Below are 12,692 nucleotides of genomic sequence, written 5' to 3' on the forward strand. Positions count from 1 at the left end.
GCGGGTCATTCCTGCTGTTTCAAAAGAAATAAGGCCATTTTTTTTAAAAAAATGCAACTTGCCACAGTTCTGGCACCTAATGCCCTAGACTGTACCCTTCTGATCTCCTCTTCCCCCCCCCCCGTGCATTCCAGGGAACCGAATGCAAATTGTGCTATTTTGGGAGGTCCCCCTGTATATTTTAAACTTAAAAAAACTGATTGCCCCCCCAAGGGGCAGGAGAGGGCTCCCTCCGTTTTGAAAAGCGCCCCCTTTAAAGATAAATATTTTGAGGTTGAGCAAGCGGGGCGCTCGGTGGGGCGTCTCCAACCCCCTGGAACTTTTCACCCTTCAGTGATCCAGGGATTGTTTCTCTACCTTCTTGGCAGGATTTTGCTCTGGGGTTACACGGCGCTTCCCTGCCTCACCCAGAAAGGAGCAGCAGAAAGCGAACGAATCCGGCCCATTCTGGGACATGTGTCGGGCCGTCATTTAAAGGAAAGCTTGCCGGAAGAGAAAAGTCTCTTGGCCTGCTTGCAGAAGGCCAGCCAAAAGCAGGGCGCCCAGCCTGGCCTCCAGTGGCAGGGAGTTCCAGAGGCTCCGGGAGCAGCCATCGAGAAGGCCCTGTGCTGTGTCTCCCAACCAAATGGCTCTTCTCCACCTCCACCATGCTATAGGAAACATAGTGTTGCTGCATAAACGTTAGATGTTAGATGCGCTGCTCACATCCAAGTAGCCAAAAAGGTTTTTGTGAGGATTTAAAGCCACTGCCCCCCTCCCCTGGTCAAACAAGTTTGTTTCAACCCATATCTTTGTTGCACGCTTTTAAAAAGCTGTTTTCCAAAGCAGTCTACAATCAAAAAACAGGACGCCCCCACCAAGATGCTTTTCAAAAGCTTTAATAGAACATTAAAAATAACACTGGAAAAAGGTTATAAACAGCAGCTATTACTGATGGTAAATTATCTTAAATAAATAAATAAATAAGTTACAAAAGGAAAGGCCTAGTAAATCACTGAGTCATAAAATTTGGAAAACTTGGTTTCATGGCTGGGATCTGATAGTTGTTGTGGGTTTTTCGGGCTCTTTGGCCGTGTTCTGAAAGTTGTTCTTCCTAACGTTTCGCCCGTCTCTGTGGCCATGGGCATCTTCAGAGGACAGGAGTCAGAACTCTGTGCTCTGGTGCAGCTTGTTTGGAGAGTTGAGTATATATAGCTGTGGGATCAGCTTTTGTCCTTTTCAGGAGATGGGTGATTATGGTGATCGGTGTTTTTGTTGTTGTTGTGGGTATATTGTTGTGATAAGGAGGAGAGATTATCTGTCACTGTGATTGATGGGTGTCGTTAGCTGGCCTTTTGCGTGCAGCGATCATCGGTCCTTGTGGCTGGGTAGAGTTCGTTGACCTTTTGCAGGCTGTATTTCTCAGTGCTGTTAGCCAGGGTTTGTTGAGTTTTAAACTTTCTTCTTTTTAGTGGAAGGTCTGCTGGTGCTTGTGGGTTTCAATGGATTCCCTGTGCAGTCGAACGTAGTGATCGCTGGTGTTGTCCAGTATTTCAGTATTTTGAAATAGAATTTCATGCCCAGCACGTTCTAGGGCATGTTCAGCTACTGCCGATTTTTCCAGTTGTTTTAGTCTGCAGCGTCTCTCATGTTCTTTGATTCTGGTGTGAATGCTTCGTTTTGTGGTTCCGATATATACCTGGCCACAACTGCAAGGTATCCGGTATACTCCTGCAGTGGTGAGGGGGTCCCTTCTGTCCTTTGCTGACTGTAACATTTATTGTATTTTTGTGGTGGGCTTGAATACTGTTTGTAGGTTGTGTTTTTTCAAAAGTTTCCCCATGTGGTCTGTGACCCCTTTGATGTATGGCAGAAATACTTGATTTATGGGTGGCTGTTTTTCCTCTTCAGTTTGGTGTTGTTTTCTTGGTTTGATGGCTCTTGTGATTTCATTTTTGGAATAGCCATTTGCCTGTAGGGCCCAATTCAGATGGTTGAGTTCGGTGCTGAGAAATTGAGCTTCACATCCTATTTGCACGCTCTACCAGTGTTTTGATTATGCCTCTTTTTTGCTGTGGGTCATGGTTGGAGTTTTTGTGTAGGTACCGGTCTGTATACCTATACACAGGTGGGTGGGTGGCTTTTCTGTAGACCCTGAGTCCCAGTCAGAGGTCAGTTTTGCATATGACCATGGCCTCTAAGAACAGGAGTTGGCCCTCTATTTCTTTTTCCATGGCCGTTCTTAGATGCTATGGTCATATGCAAAACTGACCTTCTATTGGGACACAAGGTCTACATTAAACCCACCCGCACAGACCAGTACCTACACAAAAACTCCAACCATGACCCACAACAAAAAGGAGGCATAATCAAAATACTGGGAAACTGCAAATAGGAACTGTGAAGCTCAATTTCTCAGCACCGAACTCAACCATCTGAATTGGGCCCTACAGGCAAATGGCTACTCCAAAAACGAAATCACAAGAGCCATCAAACCAAGGAAACAACACCAAACTGAAGAAGAAAAACAGCCACCCACAAATAAAGCACCGTATTTTTCCGTGTATAAAATGAGACTTTTTTACTTAAACAATTAGACCAAAAATGGAGGGCCATTTTATACATGGCAGGCAGCCGCTTTCCCTGCCTTTTGCAAAACCACAGATTAAAGCATCCATGAAAGGGCAGTGCACTCGCACCCCTTTGATCCTGAAGCATCCAGGAAACGGCGTCAGGATCAAAGGGGCGTGAGCACACTGCCCTTTCATGGCTGCATTACCCATTTCCTAAGCTCTGGAGGGCTTAGGAAGTGGGAAATGCAGTGGGGAAAGGGTGTCAGGATCAAAGGGGCGTGAGCACACTGCCCTTTCATGGCTGCATTACCCATTTCCTAAGCTCCGGAGGGCTTAGGAAATGGGAAATGCAGCGGGGAAAGGGTGTCAGGATCAAAGGGGTGCAAGCGCGCTGCCCTTTTATGGCTGCATTACCCATTTCCTAAGCTCCGGAGGGCTTAGGAAGTGGGAAATGCAGTGGGGAAAGGGTGTCAGGATCAAAGGGGTGCAAGTGCGCTGCCCTTTCATGGCTGCATTACCCATTTCCTAAGCTCCGGAGGGCTTAGGAAGTGGGAAATGCAGTGGGGAAAGGGTGTCAGGATCAAAGGGGTGCAAGCGCGCTGCCCTTTCATGGCTGCATTACCCATTTTCTAAGCTCCGGAGGGCTTAGGAAGTGGGAAATGCAGTGGGGAAAGGGTGTCAGGATCAAAGGGGTGCAAGTGCGCTGCCCTTTCATGGCTGCATTACCCATTTCCTAAGCTCCGGAGGGCTTAGGAAGTGGGAAATGCAGTGGGGAAAGGGTGTCAGGATCAAAGGGGTGCAAGCGCGCTGCCCTTTCATGGCTGCATTACCCATTTTCTAAGCTCCGGAGGGCTTAGGAAGTGGGAAATGCAGTGGGGAAAGGGTGTCAGGATCAAAGGGGTGCAAGCGCACTGCCCTTTCATGGCTGCATTACCCATTTCCTAAGCTCCGGAGGGCTTAGGAAGTGGGAAATGCAGCCGGGAAAGGGCAGGAGGATCAAAGTGGTGCAAGCATGCACATTTTCTAATTTGGGGGTTAGAAAAAGGGGGTCGTCTTATACTTTGGGCTGTCTTGTAAATGGAAAAATACGGTATTTCTGCCATACATCAAAGGGGTTATGGACCGCATGGGGAAACTTTTGAAAAAAGCACAACCTACAAACAGTATTCAAGCCCATACAACAAATGTTACGGTCAGCAAAGGACAGAAGGGACCCCCCTCACCACTGCAGGAGTATACCGGATACCTTGCGGTTGTGGCCAGGTATATATCGGAACCACAAAACGAAGCATCCACACCGGAATCAAAGTACACGAGAGACACTGCAGACAAAAACAACCGGAAAAATCGGAAGTAGCTGAACATGCCCTGAAACAAGCTGGGCATGAAATTCTACTTCAAAATACTGAAGTACTGGACAACATCAGCAATCACTACGTTAGACTGCACAGGGAATCCATTGAAACCCACAAACACCAGCAGAGCTTCAACAAAAAAGAAGTTTAAAACTCAACAAAGCCTGGGTCCCAACACTGAAAAAATACAACCTGCGAAAGGTCAAGAAACTCTACCCAGCCACAAGGACTGGTGATCACTGCACGCAAAAGACCAGCTAACGACACCCATCAATCACAGTGACAGATCTCTCCTCCTTATCACAACAATAAACCCATTTAAAAAAACACTGATTACCATAAACACCCATCTCCTGAAAAGGACAAAAGCTGATCCCACAGCAATTAATACTCAACTCTCCAAACAAGCTGCACCAGAGCACAGAGTTCTGACTCCTGTCCTCTGAAGAGGCCGGCCACAAAGACGGGCGTAACATCAGGAAGAACAACTTTCAGAACATGGCCAAAGACCCCGAAAAACCCACAACAGCCATTGTTCCCAATAGGTTTTTTTTTAATTGTGTGTGACTTTTGCCATTTAATGACAACGTCCTCGTCGGTCTGTCTGCAGGACTGCTTTTTTCCTAGTATGGCCAAGCCAGAAACAAGGAGGGGCCATGATAATAAATAATCATAATCAAGAAGCAAGGGTCTTCCTGAGGCCAAAATCAGCTTTCTTCTAGCACCAGTTCCAGAGATGATCAAATGCATCTTGAATGAAGCACACACGCACACTCGAACCCTGTCCATGTGGCTTGGCGTGAATCGTTCTCATTTCTGCACAACAGAACTGGCCTCCCGGAGGTAGGAGAGCTACCTTTCCGTGGCCCAACTCTGACGGGTTTTCCCTCCTTTCTCTATCCGAGAGAGATCATCAGGAACAGAGGGCTCTCTATCGATGTCGCCTCATTCGGGAAGAGGTTTGGGCAAACGGGAGGCCAGCGACACGCGGCCCTCGGGCTCTGATCAAGGGTGAAACGGACTCCCACCAGTGAAGATGCTCTCCGTGCCCAAAAGGCACAACGTGGATCCAGTTTCTGTTGAATCCGCACCAGTGTCCTTGTTCCTTTGAAGAAGCTCAGAGGTCCGGCCGTTGAGCAGTATTCATGACTCGGCCAGCTAGTGTTTCCTAGGCGAAACTCCTCTATCCGTGTCTTCGGCTCGGGTTGGTTAGGGGGACTCAGAGCGCTCTTCCTTCCTCCTCAGAGGTGCTGCCGAGAAAGCCGACAAGGCCACAGCGAGGAGCTGCCCAGGACAGGTGGGTCCCATTGCAGGTGTGTTGAGGATGGAAAAAACCTTGAGGCGGAAAAGGCATGATGCGGGAGAGGGCTGTCTGGTGGATTGGGCCCGGATCAGGCCTTGCCAGCTCGTCTGGAGAGACCTGGAAGTGAGGGGAGAGAACGGCCCTTCCGACGTGGCTTTCAAAATCCATCCATAACTCTGATGGAGGCCTTTTATAAACCCATTTTGTAACATCTGGGAACATAAGATGAAGCAATTTAGTTCCTGTTTGTTATGATTTTGTAATGTAACTTGCTGCATTGTAGAAGGTAACTATTTACAGGTAACTATTTACAGGTAGCTGTCTTCTAGGTCAATCATAACGTCCAAGTTTGGGAGAGAAGAGGGGCCTTGCAGATTTGGGCAGGTTTTTTGGAAGGCAGAAAGAACTGAACGGCGGCCGAGGCAGATCTTGTACTGAAGAGGGACGATCTCGATCTTCTCTGGGGGTCCCTCTGGGCCAGCGCGGACCCCCTCAGCAGATGGAGCACCTGCTCCTCTTCATGTCCTTCCACCTCCTCCGGAGCTGCCCTTTTCCGGGAGAGGGGCCCACCTCTGCAGCCCTGTGAGATTCGGAAGAAAACAGGGGATGAGGAAAAGAGGAAGGAAAGAAAGACGAGAGATGAGCATTAAAGATTGGAGACCCCCCACAAAAAAAGCAGGGTTAACCCGTTCTTGCACTTTCCAAAGCCATCTCCCTTAAAAGAGATCCTTCCATCTGCTTCGGCCCAAAACACCCCCCCCCCCCAAAAGAAAAGTAATAGCCCAATACTCGGACCAAAAAAATACAGTTTGGCCACGAATCCGGATCAGGCTGGAGCGCATTTCCCCGCGTGTCCTGTGACAGCCAGGAAATAGACACCACCGTACTGCCCCTCAAGTGGAACAAACTGGAGGTTCTAGTCCTCATGATACCGAATAAAAGGCAGTTTAAATGGGAATAGAGGACACTGCCTGACGCCAAAGGCACTGTGGGTCCATCTCAGATGGCAGAGAGGGTGTCCACAAACTGGAGAAACCGCTGATATCAAACCCCGGTTCCTGGGAGATGGGACATGAAACCGGGGTTTTCCCTCTTGCCCCTAAATAAACCCACCCACCCCTCGTTGGTTCCCTCTTTTGCCCGTCATCCGGGAGCAGGAATACTCACTGCGTCACGAACTGGGTCCTCTGATGGGATGATTTCTGAAGGACCTGCTCTCGTCGCCGCTGAAGCCTGAGCCCCTCTGCGCCGTTGGGAGAGAGAAATCGGAAGAAAGGCAAAAGAATCTAAATATTGATCCTTACGAAGGACCGAATTTCCTACGATTCCCACCGCTTTCGGGCTTCGTCCTGATTTCACTTTGCTTGGCTAAAACTCCTCCCGCTCCTCTGTCTGTGGAGGGGGTGCCCTTTGGTCAAACTGAACACAACAAAGGAGCAAAAAAAGTGTGTTGCGGTTTTTTTAAAACAGGACGCAACAACCACCGCTGTTTGAAATAAAGATTGACTCACAAGAGCCAAGTGTAGCTTAAGAGCAGGGGGGAAAAAAGAAGTCGAGAATGTTGGAGCGATTGCAATCTTGCACGCTGCCTTTAGTAGGCGTGGCTGGGAGGAAGTTTTCTAGGCTGAGATGACCATCAATCTACCCAGCAGTAACCAATCGTTCCTTCCTGCCTCTGAATTCAAAGCCAGCCCCGCCTCTCTTTGGTCAATTCTCCCCCACCCCCCCGGTCTGTGGTCTGCTAATTGCAGTCCGTCTTTTGAAATCTGTTGCTGAAAGCAGTCGCGTCTGTCGGTTTGCTATTCAAAGGCAAGTAATTAAACCTTTTATTCTTTCTCCACCTAATCTCTGAGAGAGAGAGAGAGAGTTATGGACATTGCAGGTGCCACTTAGTGAGAAAAAAGGAGTGGCCTATTTGGGGGAATGTGAAGCTATTCTGCTCTGTAAATCCCTGCCCTTTTGCAGCACAGCTAGAAGAGTTAACCAGCACCCCAAACTCTGCAGCAGAGAAGAGGGACTCAAGAAAATGGTCTCTTATCCTGCTGTGCGCTAAGATGGAAGAAACACTGAGCGCTAGAAAATGACACGCGGCCCCTCCTGACCTTCTGTCCTCATGGCTTTGTCCAGGTCTTGGTTCAGGAATTTGTAAAACCGATCCAGTTCCCGCTCCTTCCTCCTGGAAAAGGAAGCAAGAGGACAAAGAAGCTTAGAGGGGAAATCGTCCGACAGGGCCCTGAGCAGAAACCCACTGTGGGGCAAATTCAAAAAAAAAGGAGCGAGGGAGAAAGGCCCTCCCCTTCTGCTCCGGTTTACTCCCTCGTCTTCATATACTCACAGCGACAGCTGGTCCTGGAACCGGATATCTGCATTGGCCTCAGCCCCCAGGCCATGATACTCTGATGTCCCACATGCCTCCAGGTTGGGTAGGGCAGCCTCGGGCATCTCTGCCAGGAGAACTTGAATGTCCTCACCACCGTTGGTCTGGTTGTCTTTTGCCTTCTTGCATTCCTCCGTTGGTGTCTCATCCACAAAAACATGGGTGGGTGGGATGGCGGTTAGGGGCACATCCCATTGGGATTGCTCCCCATCGGCCTCAGTCCCCTGGTCACGATCTTCTGCATCGGGAGGGTCTTCCAGGGAAACCAAGAAATCCCCAGAACCATCTCCGGAAGCGTCCCAGGTGGCGTCCGCTATGAACTGAGACCGTCCAACTGGTTCGTTCTGATCCACCGTCAGGGACATGTCGCCCTCGGAGCGTCCCAGTTCATTTCCTTCTGCGACATCTCCATCGCAGGGCCCGGGGGCTCCGGGAGCACCAAGAACGTCTTCACTCGGTGTTTGGTCACAGGAAGGGGTGCAGGTGAGGATGACGGCAGCTGTCTTTTTCTCAATCATCCCACGCCTCTCTGGGTACTTTATTCTGTAGTAACAGCACATCCATGGATAATGTTGGTGGGGTGGCAGTTTTGGGTGGATCCTATAGGGATTGCTCCCCATCAGCCTGACCCCATGGGCCACGATCCTCCGGTGGTTCAGGAAAGAGGACCAAGAGTCCCAAACTGGAAGGTGACCCCACAGCACCTGTGTCTCTGGAAAAGTTGTTTCTTCCGTCCAGAACTCCACCCCCTGTTCAAGCTGGTCATTTGGCTCCGGGGAGGATGATTGTGGGAGTGATCCATCCAGGGCCAGAGATCTTGACTGGCGTGGGCTCCTAATCCTAGGAGATGCACCACATCCGAAACCTTGAAGAAGAGGAAAATAAACACCTTGTTACAAGACGGAGGGTGGGGGAAACGTGGCTTCATGAGAAAACTCGATTTCTTCTATTGGCAAATAAATTAGAAATGATATATGTATGGAGAACAAGCTATCCCAAATCCAGAGACTATGCCTTCTACTCAAATAGACACCAACCATGGTCAAGAATTGATGCATGCTGGATCCCTCGAACATGGATAGATGAAGTACAAGAAACACAAATGTTACCCAGGACAATACCAGACCGCTGTACAGTTACACTGAAGGTCCAGACCTATAAAAACCCATCACAATGGAGACTAAACACCAATTTATTGAGAGACGAGGAAGCAGCGAAGACGATTAGGGAAGAGACGGAAGACTTCTTCCAAAGAATTGCAACACAGAGAATATCAACACAGACTATTTGGGAAGCAAGCAAAGCAGTATATTCCGAGGTGTGTCCATAAAAATTACAGCAGCAAGGAGAAGGGAAAGAAATAAAAAAATACAAAGCACTAGAGGCAGAACTGAAGAGAGAGGAGGCAAAATCCAACAGCGACACAATTAAAACAGAAGATACAGATGATACAAAATAAATTGAATACCCTAATAACTGAGGACCTAGCAAACAAATTAAAATATACAAGACAAATATATTTCGAAAACACCAATAAAATAGGGAGACGGCTGGCATATAAGCTAAAGAAGGAAAGAACCAAAAATTATATCTTAAGCCTCAGAAACCAAAAAGGAGAACTAGTCACGGGACCTCGAGAACTAGAGAAATAGTGGAAAAGTTCTATACAAAATTATATACAGAAGGATGCATGCCATCCATGAAGCAGAAAGAATATATCCAAAGGAAAAACCACACCAAGCTATCAAAACAACAAGATATTCTGAACCAGCCATTTACAATGCATCAAGTTTCGGTAATAGAAGCACTTGTGCATCAGATACGAATATCGGATGAAATTAAAGGACTTAAAATCAGAGGAGAAATATTCAAGGTACAGGCCTTTGCAGATGACCTGCTCATAGTAGTTGAAAATCCTAAGGAATCAATAGAAGCTATAATTTTGGAATTAAAAGAAGATGGTGAAATGACAGGGTTAAAAATAAACCACAAAAAACCCCCCAAAATTATGGCTAAAACATGCAAAAACAGGAGATAGATGAATTATTACAAATTACAAATTTTCAGGAAAGGAAAATATTTGGGCATATTCTTTACAAAGAAAACAAGCACTCTTTTGAAAGATAATTACTTAAAATTGATGGACGAAATTAAGAAAGACCTTTCCAGTTGGACAAATCTACAATTATCAATGGTGGGTAGAATTGCTACAATCAAAATGAACATTCTACCAAAATTCATATTCCTTTTCCAAACAATCCCAATTGTTTTAAAACAAATAATATTTAAGGAGCTTGAAAAATGCATATCTAAAAAGAAAAAAAAAACAGAATTAAAATTAAACATCTACAAGACCAAAAAATAAGAGGAGGAATGGGGCTTCCGAATTGGCTTCTCTATTACAGGGCATCTGCATTGATATGGATTAAAGAGTGGATAACGTTGGAAAACATGAGACTCCTAAAACTAGAAGGATATGATCTGAAATGGGGCTGGCATCCATTCGTATGGCACAATAGAACAGAAGACTTCAAACAATTCAGTAACCATCTACTAAGGAAGGCACTCTTGTCAATGTGGAATAAAGTCAAAAACCAAATGTATATTAAAATACCACAGTGGGTAACGCCAATTGAAGCATTTGTTCTACCACATTTGAGAGAAAATAAGAAAATAGTAAGATACAGTGAGGTTATAAATATCGACGGTTCTATTAAAACACAACAAGAGCTAATAGACCAAGGCATTGAAATGGATTGGTGGGCGCGATCCCAATTAATATCAAGGTATACTAAAGATAAGCAACAGGGGTTTTATCAAGAAAACACTCCTTTCGACAGAACTCTTTTAGAATCAGAAAGAAAATGCATTAAGTTACTATATAGTTTCTTGCTAGATTTTGAAACAAGTAAAATCTAGTAAAAGCACGCATGATCAAATGGGCACTGAATGTACGACACAATATTGAATTAAACCAATGGGAACAAATCTAGAAAATAAATATAAATATAACTAAATCTACCGTATTCAAGGAGAATATATATAAAATGTTCTACAGACGGTATATGACGCCCACAATTCTGGGCGAAATAAGCACTCAATTCTCAAATATATGTTGGAAATGTAAACGGAAAGAAGGGACATTTTACCACAGTGTAAAGAAGCCCAAAAATACTGCAAGAGGTATTAGAAACCCCAGTATCAATGATACCAGAATATTTTCCTACTAAATATTTTGCCTAATACATCAGATTCTGAAAAAAAATATTCTTAGCCATCCATATGATAACAGCGGCGAAAATAGTCTTCGCGAAACACTGGATGGAGTCTGGAATACCCCAAATGATGAACTGATAGGGAAAATACTGGAAACCGCAGAAATAGAAGTTAACAGAATGGTTGAATCCAAAAAAGAAAAAAAGGACCATCGGGAAACTTAGCTGTCACTATATACATGGTTGCAAAACAAAACAAAACAAAACAAAAATCCAGCTACATAATTACCATAATAATGAGAATTACAAAATACCTGTCTGGATTTAGATTTTTTTTCCCTATATAATGTATATATTTTTGTATGATAATTGGAATTATTCTTAAAAGAGATAATTTAGAATTATTATGGGGGAAAAAAATACCGATTTGTAATGTGACCGTTCAAATCCACCCCCTCTAAATGTATCCTTACCGCAGTTATCCCTTACCCTACCCTAACTCTATAAAGAGAATAATTAATTAATTAAATATTAATAAATAATTAGTTAAAAATTAATTAATTAATTTAAAAAGAGAGAAAACTCACCTTTCTCCTCCTCCTCCTCGGGAGGACCGTCCACATCGCGATTGGGTCTGCGCATCCATCTCTCAAGGGCTTGACCGATGATCACTGTGAGAGTCAGCATTTTGCGATGGAAAAACACAGGGGTGAATCTGTGCTTCCCTCACGCTCGCTGTCCCTCAACAGAGTGAGCCTTGGTCCTCCTCCTCCTCCTCCTGAGTAAATCCTGTTGTCACAAGATGGCCTGGCCAAGGTTTGTGAAGTCACAGAAAGGTGCCAACTTGAGCTGGCCAAGGAGGTTGACCAAAAAAAAATGGGCTAACCCTTGTATGTTAGTAAACCTCCCTATTCATAAATACATTAAAAAATAAATATCTCCCTTCTCCGGATCCCTGATACCGCTGAGGACAAGCCGTGGTTAAGCACAAGCACAAAATAGGCTCATTTATCTATCTTTTAAAAGATGGTTACCCCACCTTTCTCCTTAGAAAGGAGCCAAAGCAGCTGAACATCCTTAAAATAAAAGATAATATTCAGTTATTCCAAAAAACACACACACTGGTTTATGAATGTGGAATATTGAGCGTCTGTGTTCATGATTCGAAAAGCCAGGAAATGACCAAAAATGGCGGCACAATAGGACGCCCGCGTTGCCAGCAGGAAGAAGGACGCCAAGCTTTACCTAGCCGAGGGCAGCCTGAATCTTGACAGCATCCATGGCAGTTGTCTAGAATGATGGCCGGCATAGGGTCCCTTCCAGCTCAAGAGTTCTAAGAGGATGATGATGGCTAAGTTGCTTCATTCTTTTCCTGCATTCTCCATGTTCTATTTCTGTTTCCAGACGGGCACCCTAATATTGCAATGCTCAGAGACTTACAGTAAACCACTGAGGTCACCAGCCAGCTCTACTACCATCTTGTACGTCCTGTTTTTTCCCCATTAAAATGGTCCTTAAAGTTTCTAAAAATTTCAATTTTTTTTTCAGTGCAGAAGGCATGTATACACTTGTTGTTGTGGGCCATAGACGTACGGTGATCCTAACAGGGCTATTTAAAGAGAGGTTTTTACCAGTTCCATACACTTCAGAGTGAGCCGTTGGTCCAGATAAGCGGGATATTAATTAATTAATTAAATCTTCAGAAATATTTGTTTCTAAGATTTCGTTTTTAATGTTTTCATACCGTGGATCATTGAATCAGTGGATACTGGTCCCGCGGATAAGGAGTCCTACTATGTTTGCAAACCACCCTGTTCCGCAAGTGCTTTTTTGCATCGTGCATTAGATGAAGAGGGTAGCAGCTTCTGAAAAAGTGCATTGCATTGAAGG

The 12,692-nt window shown here is 45.4% G+C and overlaps 1 protein-coding gene across 1 annotated transcript; it reads right to left on the reverse strand.

Moving 5' to 3' along the window:
- Window positions 1-4,453: 4,453 nt before the first annotated feature.
- Window positions 4,454-7,675, reverse strand: LOC140702794 (uncharacterized). Its single transcript, XM_078382248.1, has 4 exons — window positions 7,546-7,675; window positions 7,313-7,386; window positions 6,378-6,453; window positions 4,454-5,790 (listed from the first exon to the last, which is right to left on the reverse strand). Exons 1-4 carry the CDS (start codon window positions 7,650-7,652, stop codon window positions 5,703-5,705), a joined length of 345 nt encoding a protein of 114 aa, XP_078238374.1. The 5' UTR covers window positions 7,653-7,675; the 3' UTR covers window positions 4,454-5,702.
- Between the last annotated feature and the right edge of the window lie 5,017 nt (window positions 7,676-12,692).

Source organism: Pogona vitticeps, chromosome 15 (genome assembly GCF_051106095.1).
Source record: "Pogona vitticeps strain Pit_001003342236 chromosome 15, PviZW2.1, whole genome shotgun sequence".
Taxonomy (NCBI): domain Eukaryota; kingdom Metazoa; phylum Chordata; class Lepidosauria; order Squamata; family Agamidae; genus Pogona; species Pogona vitticeps.